The sequence below is a fragment of the Nuphar pumila genome, chromosome 12, assembly GCF_984573655.1.
Source record: "Nuphar pumila chromosome 12, dmNupPumi1.hap1.1, whole genome shotgun sequence".
NCBI classification, from domain to species: Eukaryota; Viridiplantae; Streptophyta; class Magnoliopsida; order Nymphaeales; family Nymphaeaceae; genus Nuphar; species Nuphar pumila.
Genome location: NC_143260.1, coordinates 7,800,298 through 7,812,027, shown reverse-complemented (window position 1 = coordinate 7,812,027; position 11,730 = coordinate 7,800,298). Strand labels below are relative to the sequence as shown.

At 39.7% G+C, this 11,730-nt stretch overlaps 1 protein-coding gene across 2 annotated transcripts; it reads left to right on the top strand.

The window, feature by feature from the left end:
- Positions 1-1,994: 1,994 nt before the first annotated feature.
- Positions 1,995-9,265, top strand: LOC149819857 (uncharacterized). Of its 2 annotated transcripts, none has more exons than XM_089983796.1 (2): positions 1,995-2,102; positions 6,671-9,265. In XM_089983796.1, exon 2 carries the CDS (start codon positions 7,006-7,008, stop codon positions 8,932-8,934), a length of 1,929 nt encoding a protein of 642 aa, XP_089839922.1. In that variant the 5' UTR covers positions 1,995-2,102; positions 6,671-7,005; the 3' UTR covers positions 8,935-9,265. The 2 variants fall into 2 exon arrangements, with proteins under 2 accessions (XP_089839922.1, XP_089839923.1); XM_089983797.1 differs by lacking the exon at positions 1,995-2,102 and adding an exon at positions 2,207-2,221.
- The last annotated feature ends 2,465 nt before the right edge of the window (positions 9,266-11,730 follow it).

Here is an 11,730-nt window from a genome sequence, read left to right as displayed (position 1 = left end):
GGGTAAGGGTGTACTCTCTGGTGAGTATTTGCGGTGGGGGGGTTGGCTTCAAGGGTTTTACCAACTGCAGACTAGGGATGGCAGTGGACCGAGGCAGGTGTGGGGTGCAAGGTCTCTACTACTGCTCCGTCTCACAAATTTTCCCTTCATCCTCTCACGGGTTTTGATTTTAACCTCCATCCTTCTCCCTTGCATGTCCTCGATCCACAGTCCAAACAGGGCGGGGCCCTGTTTCTCGCCGATCCACTGTCATTCCTAATCCGGGCCTCCATATCCATGGCGGCAGGACTTTGGCCCTATGCTCTTAGCCCTTATTAAGAAAAGAGAAAAATGAGAGGAGAGAAATGAAAGCTAGTGCGACTCACTAGATGAAGGAGAGATTTATATTAGGGTTAGGAATATTAGTAGGATTTTATAATATGTAGAAGGATACAATAGCAATTTCTTTAACTGGAATCAGGGACGGTTTTGGGATTGGATTGGGTGGGGTGGGCCAGGAGTAAGTGTAAGTTCAGATTTTGATTTTAACTTCCATCTCCGTTTCATGTCCTCCTTCCCCGGTCCAGATGGGGCGAGTCAGGGCCCGTTTCCCCAGTCTACTACAGACCAGCCATTGTGCGGTGACTGAGGGAGAAAGAGAGGTGGAGCATTTCCCTTGGATTATCCAAAAAACAGGACAAACAAATAAATGGCTTAAACTTATTTCTTGTACGTAAATTCATCTTTAAGCATTTTAACTTAAAATATTCATCATTTGTGCAGGCAATGTTGTCAGAATCTGTTTCGGGTCTAAATCCATTTTGTATACGATTCAAAGAATTGGCTGATTTAGAACTAAACCCAATCAATAAGAATTAGTTGGTTTTTTACCATCAAATGACACATGTTATTAAAAAAGAAAACAATCAAATATATTAAAACTATTTTGAACTCTCTTAAGAAAATGTTAAAAATTTAAAAGTATTAAACCAAATCGAGTCTTTGTATTCTTGAGAAAATCTCAAAGTATCAACATACATAAATCATAAAATTTATAAAATATAGATAACACATGCAAATGCAAATGCAAATGATGGTATAAAATAAAAAATATTACACAAATTTTTATCATATTAATACTGATATAAAAATGTGATCATTTCATAGCAATATCTTGCGAATATCACACTTTTGCTGTATCATATTAGCTTTTGAAAATATCGCCATTACAATTGTGTTGTTATCATGGTTGGGGCACGTAAGGCGGCTGAGTGGTCGTATTCTCGACCCAAAGTTTTACCCATAGTAACAAACGTTAAAAACGGCAAAATCTCTTTTTTCAATAACTCGCAAGAATTTGAAAATTTTGCATAAATCTTGCATTTTTTGGCAAAATCTCTGCAATAAAAAATAAATAAATCAATAAATAAATGTTTTTTATAAGAAAATGTTAATAAAAATTAATTAAAAATAAAAACATAGGATTTTTTTAATGATAAATAGCTGTTTAAAACATAAATATCATGTTTAAATCGTGGTATTTATGTTTTTTCATAAATCTCGTAAAAATTTGAAAATCTTGCAAGAAATTGCTGTTTTAATCTTTCGGGTAATTTAATTTCTCGCGTATTATCGGTGAGGCAGGCCCATTAAGTGACCCGGTTCTTGGTGAGAGTTTTTCTTTATCATAAAACGAAAATGTTACTTTTTCAAAATATTGGCAATATTTATAAGATAAGTCCAGACACAAACGATCTGGTAGGTCCAAATCCACTCCGCCTTAAACAGAAACCGGTATTTTCTAGATGGTCCGATCCAATTCACTCAGATTCACCTTCCCAAAGAAAAAAACTCCGAGGGGTATTATGGCCATCATATTTTGTGTCTACGTACGATACGTTCGTCCTTATGAAATATATAAAGTACAAATTGGTAATTCAATCTTCACAGAATTTTATGTTTTAATTTCCTTTTTCTTTTTCTGTTTATTATTAAAAAAATTCCTCTTCCTTTCTCTTTCTCTTCTCCCTCAAGCACGCTCTCTTCTTACTCGCCTCCTCTCTCTCTCGATCGTCGTCTGATTGCGGGCTTCGTTATCGCTGTCAGAAGATTGGAGCTCTGAAGTGCGTTCTTTTCTCTTTCTCCGTCTCTTTCTGGTTTTTCCTTGCTCGCTTTGTAATCTGATACGCGTTTCGCCTCTTCTGTGTATTGCAAGAAACGCTCTTCTTCGACGAGGAGAAAGGTGTAAACTCTGTGTTTTTTATTTCTTTGAATCAAAAGCTGTTGAGTTTTTTGGATTCTTCTCGGCATGCCTTTGTTGAAGGGGCTAAAAGGCGTTTTCTCTCTTTTCGTCTTTGATTTATCTTCTTTCTTCTCGTTTTTCTCGCAATTTTCTGCGGGAAATCGTGATTTCTGGCTTGTTTTGACCTCTAATTGGTTGGAATCGAACTCATCGTTTTTTCAAGCGTGTGTTTTCTTTGAAGGCATTCTGTTGAGGTATTGCTTCTTTTTCTTTCATTAAACGTTTTTTATTTTTTCCTTCTTTCGTTCCTCGAAAAAATTTTCTATTTTTTGTTGATTTCTTTAGTATATCTCTTGGTTAAAAATCTGTCACGAGTTTCGCATTAGTTTCTTTTCTAGAATCCGTCTGCTTTACTGAAATATGCTTTCGCTCTTGAAATTTTTTGATTTTTTAGGTAGTTTTGGTTTCGAGTTGGTGGAAAACCAGAAAACATTGCGTGTTTGAATTTGTTCTGTTTTCCTGCGTTGTGAGATCTTCTTTAATTTGTTTCATCCTTTTGTGTGAAGAAATCAATGATTTTTGAGGTTGCTCTCATTTTGATCAACGCAATCTTTGCATGTCGTGACTGTAGATTTAGCTTACTTCAGTTTTCTTGTATTCTGTTTGAATTTGATCTCCTTTTGCATTTATTTTAGCTTATTTTACTATAAATCTCATACTTTTCATTTTTCTCTGTCTTGTTTAGCTTTGTTTTTTGTATATTCTGGTTTCAGTAAAATATCTTATTTGCGTTTCATATATTCATTGTGATGTCATCGATCTCTAGCTCTTTTCTTTTTTTTCTCTCTTTTTTTATTGCTTTAAATCTGTTGAGATTAGTTTTGGTAATGTTTTGTATCAAAAAGGTTATTTTTTCGCACAATTTTCATCTTGTGTGATTTCTCTTCCGTTCTGCTTTGATAAATGCAACTTTTGGCCATTCATAAATTCAAGCGCGTCAAAGTTTATACAGCTTTTCTTTTGTTCTGTTTTTTCCTTGCTGAGATTCCTCTTTTGGCTCGGGAAACGATTGTTATCAACTCATATGCTTCAGATTCCCTCTCTCTCTCTCTCTCTCTCTCTCTCTCTCTCTCTCTCTCTCTCTCTCTCTCTCTCTCTCTCTCTCTCTCTCTCTCTCTCTCTCTCTTATTATCTGTTATATTTGTTTACTAATTTCTTTATATTCTTCTATTTCTCTGGAAATATGTTGTTATCGTCTTAGCTTTGATTCCTCTAACTTTTATTCGTTTCTGCTAAGTTCTTGACTAAAGATATGCCCTTATTCCTTTCTGATTTTTTTTTTCATTTGAGGAGGATAAAAATTTTGATTTTTGCTCATTCTATCTTTCAATTTCTTTCTTGTGAACATCTATATTGGAAAAGCAAACAGTAGACCTTTTCCATTATGAAATCTGTTCCCTTTTTTTATCTTTTTCTTAATCTGGCTTCTTTTCTCGAGTGGCTGCTCCTATTTGGTTGTTTTTAAAATCATTTGAATTTGATTTATTTTTTTCTTTCCGACGAAGGTTCAGGAACTTGATAACGTCCTCTCAGTAGCTTTGGATCTGTTCTGTGTTCCAAAAAGATATCTTCAGAAAGAGTCCATGTATAACTTTTTACTTCAATTTTTTCCTTTTTCCTTTTCCAAAGTTATACTTTCTCAAAGTACTTGCTTTCCTTCAGAAATTGATGTTTCTGAGGTTAGTTTAACTTTGAATCTCTTGGGATTAATCAATTGTGAGCTAGGGTTGTACATGTTTTTCTATTCATTTTGTACTGTTGTGAACACTGATCGAGCTTTGAACATTGAAAAACTCCAAATTTGTCGGCTTTAAGTTTTATTGTTCCGTAGAACTTTATCAATTTTCGTCTTTTATCTCTTCTCCCAGTGGATGCAGTTCTTGAAAGAAAAAAAGACGTAGAAAGCATTCAGTTCTTTTCTTTTTCCTTTCCTTCCAAATCTGATTTGGTTTTTATCTTTTTCCTTTTTGGATTTGCCCATCTTCCCCTTTTCACCTCCTATGCCAGTTCTGCTTTTTTCATGGTCTTTCTCCATAATTCCCCATTCGGATCCTTTAGTTTTCTTTCCAGCCAAGTTTTTCTCTTTTGGAAAACATTCGTCTTTTTTAGTACCAGAAATTTCATAATCGTTTGAACATGGTAGCCCATTAATGTATTCTTCTAAAGTTTCATGTTTAAGGGGTTACCTGCCTCGCTATCTGCCCTTTTTCTGAAACAAGCATCGACCCCACGATAAGATTTTTTTTTATATTTTACATGTCATGTGGTAGTTTTATATTTCGGTCCATCATTTGTCACATTTGTATTCTTTCAGATGGTTTTAAGTTTTTTTTTATCTGAACTTCTTTTGAAGGGATCCTCCGTTTGTGGCTGTTTTCACGATGTTTAAATATTGTTCTTACGTCGATGGAGAAAAAAGAAAGTCATCATCAACTCAATATTTCATTTGTATTTGAAACTTGAAGTTTGTTAAGTGCCTATATGGATGTACGAACAGGCTTCCTTTTGTTTGCTTTGTGTGTTCTGCTTTTCCTGTGGGTTTTTTTACCTTCTTTGCGAATGCGTCAGCCACATATATGTCTTTTAAAGATGAACAATACATATTATTCAGCTTCAGGATATAGATGTGCTCTATGAGTTGCTGTTACAACTTGTTTGGATTTCCAATGGAAAAAAACTTGTTTTGATTTACTATAAATAAATTCTGTACCCATTGGACTCATTTACAACTGTATCGGTAGAGAATAAGTCAGCACCCTTCTAGATGCCTATTTCTTTTTCTACTGAGACAGGGGAATCCCCACCGAGTTCCATGAACTCTTTTTCAGAGGAATTGGGGATCCACTTAATCCAAACAGAGACTTAGCTCACTTGGTTGCCAACCTAACCTGAACTTGCCACTGAATCTTCCAATGTATTATCATCATCTGTCAGTTCTTGATTTTTGACAAGAAAAGTTTGCCGGTCTGTGCTTGTGAGAGTTATTTAGTGTCTGCATGTTGAGACCATCAAATTGACAATAATTCTACTGTAATTGTCTGAACCTCTTTGGGTTTATTATAATAGACTTCTTTCCGCTGCTGAAGGGATCTGTCTCGTCTGTTTTGCTAGCATATATAGTTTCAAATTCGCCTCATACCGTGTCAGGTTTTTTCTTACAGGTTGGATTTCATGATGTTGTGCAAACACTATCTAGAATTTGCTTGTTAATGTTTGAGAAGTCGTCTCCCGAAGTACACTGGACAACGCTGTTGTTTCCATATTGTTAATCTTCCATGGCAAGATACAGTTTCTGCCCATGTTAACAACATAAAGTGAATGCTCTTATAATGTAGATCCTTAAAGTGCCAACTTGGTACTCAGCCAGCTAATCCTTGTTTTTCTCATATCAGGGTTGAAATCTTGATAGAGAGACATGTTGATGTCTGATTATTGCATACTTACTGCCCCATGACTATTAAATTGGGCTAGCTATGGATTGTGTGAACTCAGTACTAAGGACATGTCCTATGAAAGTCTGATGATGAACCCGCATTGTAAAACTTTATATTACATAAATACTTTAGTGTTTATTGATATTCCCTCCTCCTTGGTTTCATATTTATTGTTTCGCTATTCTTTTCCTAAGTCTGGAGAATAATAGATTTGCCACATACAAATTGTGTTTATGCTGTTTTCTGTGTCAATGAAGATCTACTGCTCTACGCTGGGAAACCTGTTTGCTACCTTGTTTATTAGTACCAGTATCTCATGCAAATAATGGTAGCATATTCATTTTTGTTTGTATGTTCTCCCTTTGAAGTGCCTGAAATTGCCATTCTTACTCATGAATGACCGTTGAGGGATGAGCAGTTACGGGTTCCATTGGTTTGTGTAAAATTGTAACTTACTGCTACCTTGTTGTCAATATTTAACTATTTTACCGACTGTTTGGTCAATTTGGTTTATTCGGCTGTTCTGTCTGTAAGACTTTTTTTTCTTCTTTCATCATCTTTAGGTTTGTACATCCTGTTCTTAAGCTGAAATGTTTGAAGATTATAACCTGTTTGTTTATAAGAGAATGTTCAGTAGTCAATACCTTTTTTTTTTATAAGTTTGAAAAAAAATTAAAGCTTCATTAGGTCGTGGCACTTTGATACTCTGCACGAGTCCTTGTCATTTAAAATCTGGCATGGCAATTGTTTTTCCTCTTCCTGTTATTTTTATTTTTCTCTTCATGATATCTTCTTAACTTTGAGAAACATGAATCATTGAAAGTGTTTTTCAACTTAGCTTTGTCTGCCGTCATACTTCTTTGTGCCATATGTTCTTCAGTTTTAGTTTGCTTTCATCACTGTCTCGTATTTGTCTTCACCTGTTTGTGGCTACATGTTTCAATTCATCTTGCAGTTGGCACCTCAGAAGCGCATTTTCACAAGCATTTGTGAACTATGTCTGTTTGCACTCCTCAATGAAGGTCTAACTAATCCAGGGCTACCAGACAAGTAGATCACTTCAGACTTCTCGTGTTCTATTTTAAGGAGATGGATCGCAAGGACACATCTGGATTTGTTAGCGGAGGTTGTTCGCACTACATCGAGTCGAAGATGCTCTAACATACCCAACATTGTTTTTGGTTCTTTTTTTTTGTTCTTTTTTTTCGGAAGTCAGGCAGACGGCATCACATTTGGAGTTAATAAAAGGTTAGATCGGAGTAGCAGCTTCATCAAGTTAAGGAGTCTTTGATGGATCCCAGGTTTAAGCACCTTGGGTTTTCCGCGCACCCCATGTCTGTAAATACTTTTGAAAGTCTGAGCAAGGGCACCCAATTCCTATCAGAGCATTGCACAGATACTGTCTTACGGCTGGATTCTGCTGGTTCTCCTGTACCTCAGTTTCCATCTGCAAAGGGTATTAAGAGGAAGTGGGATGACATTACTGATGAGTCTTTACTAGCCCTTGGGTTAGGCCGATCATCCAGTTCTTCGGATACAAAGGAAAGTTCAGAGACTTGCACACACACTTCAGCCAAGGAAACTACAGATGATGAGTCCTCCATGGATCTGGGCTTGAACTTTCATCTTCACCTTGGCAACGACAAGAATGCCAGCCCAAAGGGACCTTCACGGAAGACTCATAAAATGATGGATATGGATTCGACTTTCCTCCTCCAGTTGAGTCTTTCCACTGGACCTGCTGAATCTGATATCACCAGCATCACTCCAACCTCAGTTCACAACCAGAACATCAATGAAACAGTTTTGGTTGATGACGGTTCGACTTCTTCTCGCTGGAACTCAGGTAGCTGTCTGCTCCCTGCCGTGGAACGAAGCTTTGATCTCAACCAGGATGCTCCAGCATTGTCAGCTGTAACTCCGGCGCCGAAAGGCTCAGCTGCCTGTACTTCCGGTCTTACTCAACCACGTAGCAGTACCACAAAAACTTGTCTGTTTGCAGGATGTGGGAAGGGAGCAAGGGGTTCTTCCGGATTGTGCATCGCCCATGGGGGCGGCAGAAGGTGCCAGAGAGCTGGCTGCCACAAGGGCGCCGAGGGACGGACCGTCTATTGCAAAGCCCACGGCGGTGGCCGGAGATGCGAATTCCTCGGTTGCACCAAGAGTGCCGAAGGTCGCACAGACTTCTGCATTGCGCATGGAGGCGGGAGGAGATGCGGCTTCGCAGGAGGTTGCAACAGAGCAGCCAGAGGGAAGTCAGGGCTGTGCATCAGGCATGGCGGGGGTAAGAGATGCCAGACGGAGAACTGCACCAAGAGCGCCGAAGGTCTATCCGGGCTGTGCATTTCTCACGGAGGGGGCAGGCGATGCCGGTTCCCGCAATGCACCAAGGGTGCACAAGGCAGCACCATGTTCTGCAAGGCGCACGGGGGTGGCAAAAGGTGCACCTTCGCCGGGTGCACAAAGGGTGCAGAAGGGAGCACTCCCCTGTGCAAGGGTCATGGGGGCGGCAAGCGGTGCTCCTTTCAGGGCGGCGGCGTCTGCACGAAGAGCGTGCACGGCGGGACGAAATTCTGCGTCGCGCATGGTGGTGGGAAGAGGTGCGCGGCGCCGGAGTGCACCAAGAGCGCTAGGGGGAGAACCAGCTTCTGCGTCAGGCATGGAGGTGGAAAGAGGTGCAAGTCGAAGGGCTGCGGAAAGAGCGCGCAGGGAAGCACAGATTTCTGCAAGGCGCACGGCGGGGGCAAGCGGTGCACGTGGGGGCAGCACCCTGGTCAGGGCCCCTGCGACAGGTTTGCGCGGGGGAAGACCGGCTTGTGCCAGGCGCATGGTGCGATGGTCCTGGACAAGCGTGTGCACGGTGGTGGCACGCTCAGTCAAGCAACTGTGGCCCCTGCTGCTCACCCCAAAGAGAAGCCAGAAGGAATGCACATCGACCTCGCAACAAGTGGGTATGGTGGGGAAGGCAACTTTGCAGGAGTCTGGTCGCACCAGGATGCTTCTGCGAAACCTGTTATTGGGCATGCTGCTGTGTATCCCGTGGTGTCTCTCCAATTCCCTGCGGAATCTTGCTCGGCGGTCACTGCCGTTTCGCTGCCTGAAGGAAGGGTGCACGGGGGAAGCCTGATGGCGATGCTCGCGAGCGGCAACTTGAATCAGGGAAACGACGCCTCTAAGCCCGGCCCATCTTCGTCTCATGTTATGCCTCGCTGGGTGTGAAGCAGATTCCTGTACTGTCATATCACCCTCTCTCGTTCTCCGTTTAGTCCTGTTGAATTTGGGGTCTGCTGTTGGTAGGAGTGGTCATGTCTAGTGTCAGGGTACTGCTTTTTCTCTCATTCCCAAAAAATAAAAAATGCAAATAAAAAAAAACTTTGGCTTTTTAATTTGAGATCTAATTAGTTCTTATTCATTGATTGACGAAGAAAAGTTCGTCTTGGAGCCCCTGTGAAGATAATAAGGTGGTTTTACTGTTTCAGGTTAGACTTGTGTTATAGATTTATGTAAATTTGTGCATATATTATAAATATGTGCAGGTCTTTTGTGAACACATGGATGGCTTGTGTAGTGACTGCATTAGTATCTGTTTTTTTCTTCCTTTTCACTCATTCCTAGATCCAAGTTCTGATTGGTGGGACCCGGCTGTGTCCACTGGACTCTGTGCGCTTCCACATGATTGTGAATCATGTGGAACTGCCTGGCTCTTCCTTATGCAAAACAGTGGCATCAAAGTATATTTGGCAAATTGTGCTGTCCACTACGTTGTTGCAGAGTCAGGAGCATGTGATGGGGTTGGCAACATGGTCTGACCTGGACCACGTTGGGTGGAGGTGGACTGTTATATATGTGACAGTAGATTTGGAGGGACATGTCTGCCACTACTTTCTGAGGGAATTCACTTTTTCCCCGCTTTTATAGCAACCTTGGATCTATGAGCGCTGTTAGAATGAGTCGGCATGCAATCTGAATGCCCAAACTTTGAATGTTGAGAAAGATAATCGGCAAAAAAAAAATATGATACTGACCTCATCTTTGTTGCTGTTCTTTTTCTTGATTCCTTCCTTTTAGCAAAGCAGGTTATATGTTTCCCCCCGAACATGCATGCAGGTGCGTGTTCTCGAGTCTGAATGAGCGTCATGTATGTAAATACGTGGGGCTCATTTCCCCGTGTGTGTCTGCATCACTTAGCATCGAAGTCCGGTGCATTTGCAAAGACTAAAGTATTCTTTCCCGCCATTAGTGCCATAAAACAACGTTTCGAGTAATGTACCAAAATCTCCTCCAGCCAGAAAATGGAGGATAACTTTTTGCTTTCGCCCTAAACAACACCTCTGCTTGAAGAGTCTCAACCTCGAAATATGTCACCCTCTTCATTTCGGATCACCCTTACACCTTCGGAGGAGCACCTTTTGCGTCGCCTGCTGTCGTGGGAGCACTCTTTGCCATCATATGTTGTTGGAGCACCTTTTACCATTGTCTGCTATCAAACCACATTTTATCGTTGTTTGTTGTCGGACCATCCTTTGTCGTGCAGCTGAGGATCTATCAGATATTAAATCAACAAGAGCATATTCAAAAGTATACTCTGCAGCTGGTAGCTCCATGTTCTTCTGCACAAGTTCTGACAACAACTCTGTATTAGGAGTCAGATCCCACATATCCTTTGCAAGCAAACGAGCTCATTCGTAATGGCAGCCTACTGCATCATTCAAATCGATATAGTTTCTCAAATGTTTGTTATGTTCAATATTGTTTCAATTGGTGGTTGTACATACTCATCGAAGAGAAATAATTGAAGATCTTTACAGAGAATGAGTTGACCTTGCCAAAGGAAAGGTAATTCAATTATTTGTAATGATCTTCGAGTTATTATTTACCATTCCAATAAAAGTAACAATTTATAGTATTCAATGTTTTGACGCGATTCATATGACAAATATCGTAATAATTGACACTAGCAAATACATAATATTTATTTACAATGATTCATACTTCAAATAATGTGCAGCGAGTTTAATAGAAATCGCTATCTGAACAACGATTTGAACGCACACATCGATGTACATATCACATAATATATTACAAATCGATACGATAATTCAGCATAATCGCTTATTCATATTACAAATCGATACGATAAATGTAAGTACTGTTATGCCTCACAAACCCTAGACAACATCAATCATGGTAACTTCATAAATCATAAATACAAATCGTGAAGCCCGATCCATCAGATATTGAATGACACATATTTTGGTAACAAAGCCAAATTGACACGATTTATGAGTTATGAGTTATGATTTATACGTTTAAAGCAGCAACGATTTATACATTTAACACAGTAGTGATTTATGATATATAAAGTTACCAAGATTTGTACTCAAGTTTGCTAAATCGTACAACGAGGTTTACTGTTGAAGCCCAAATGTTACAACGATATGTACTTATGAAGGGTGTGATTTATACATCGATTTGTAAGTTTGAATCAGCGATTTGTACGTTTAAATTAGAAGTGATTTATACATTTGATGCAATAGCTATTTATAATTGTTGATGATAGTGATTCACGTGACAACTATTTAATTACAGGTACGACGCTTTAAAGCAGTTTCCATAGAAATCGCTAAAGGAGCAACGATTTGAACACGCAAATGACCACCTCATGTCCCTACAATTGTTATTCCTCACGCACAGGTTTCAATTACATACTACAAGTATCTAACCCTAAACCCTAAACCCTAAACACTAACCCTAAACCATAACCCCTAAACCTGAAACCCTAAATCATAAACCCTAAACCCTAACCCTAAACACTAAACACTAACCCTAAACCATAACCCCTAAATCTGAAACCCTAAACCCTTTTCCCTAAACCCTAAACCCTAAACCTTAAATCCTAAACCCTCAACCCTAAACCCTAAACCCTAAACCCTAAACCCTAAATACTAACCCTAAACCATAACCCATAAACCCTAAACTCTTTTCCTGAAACCCTAAACCCTAAACCATAACCCC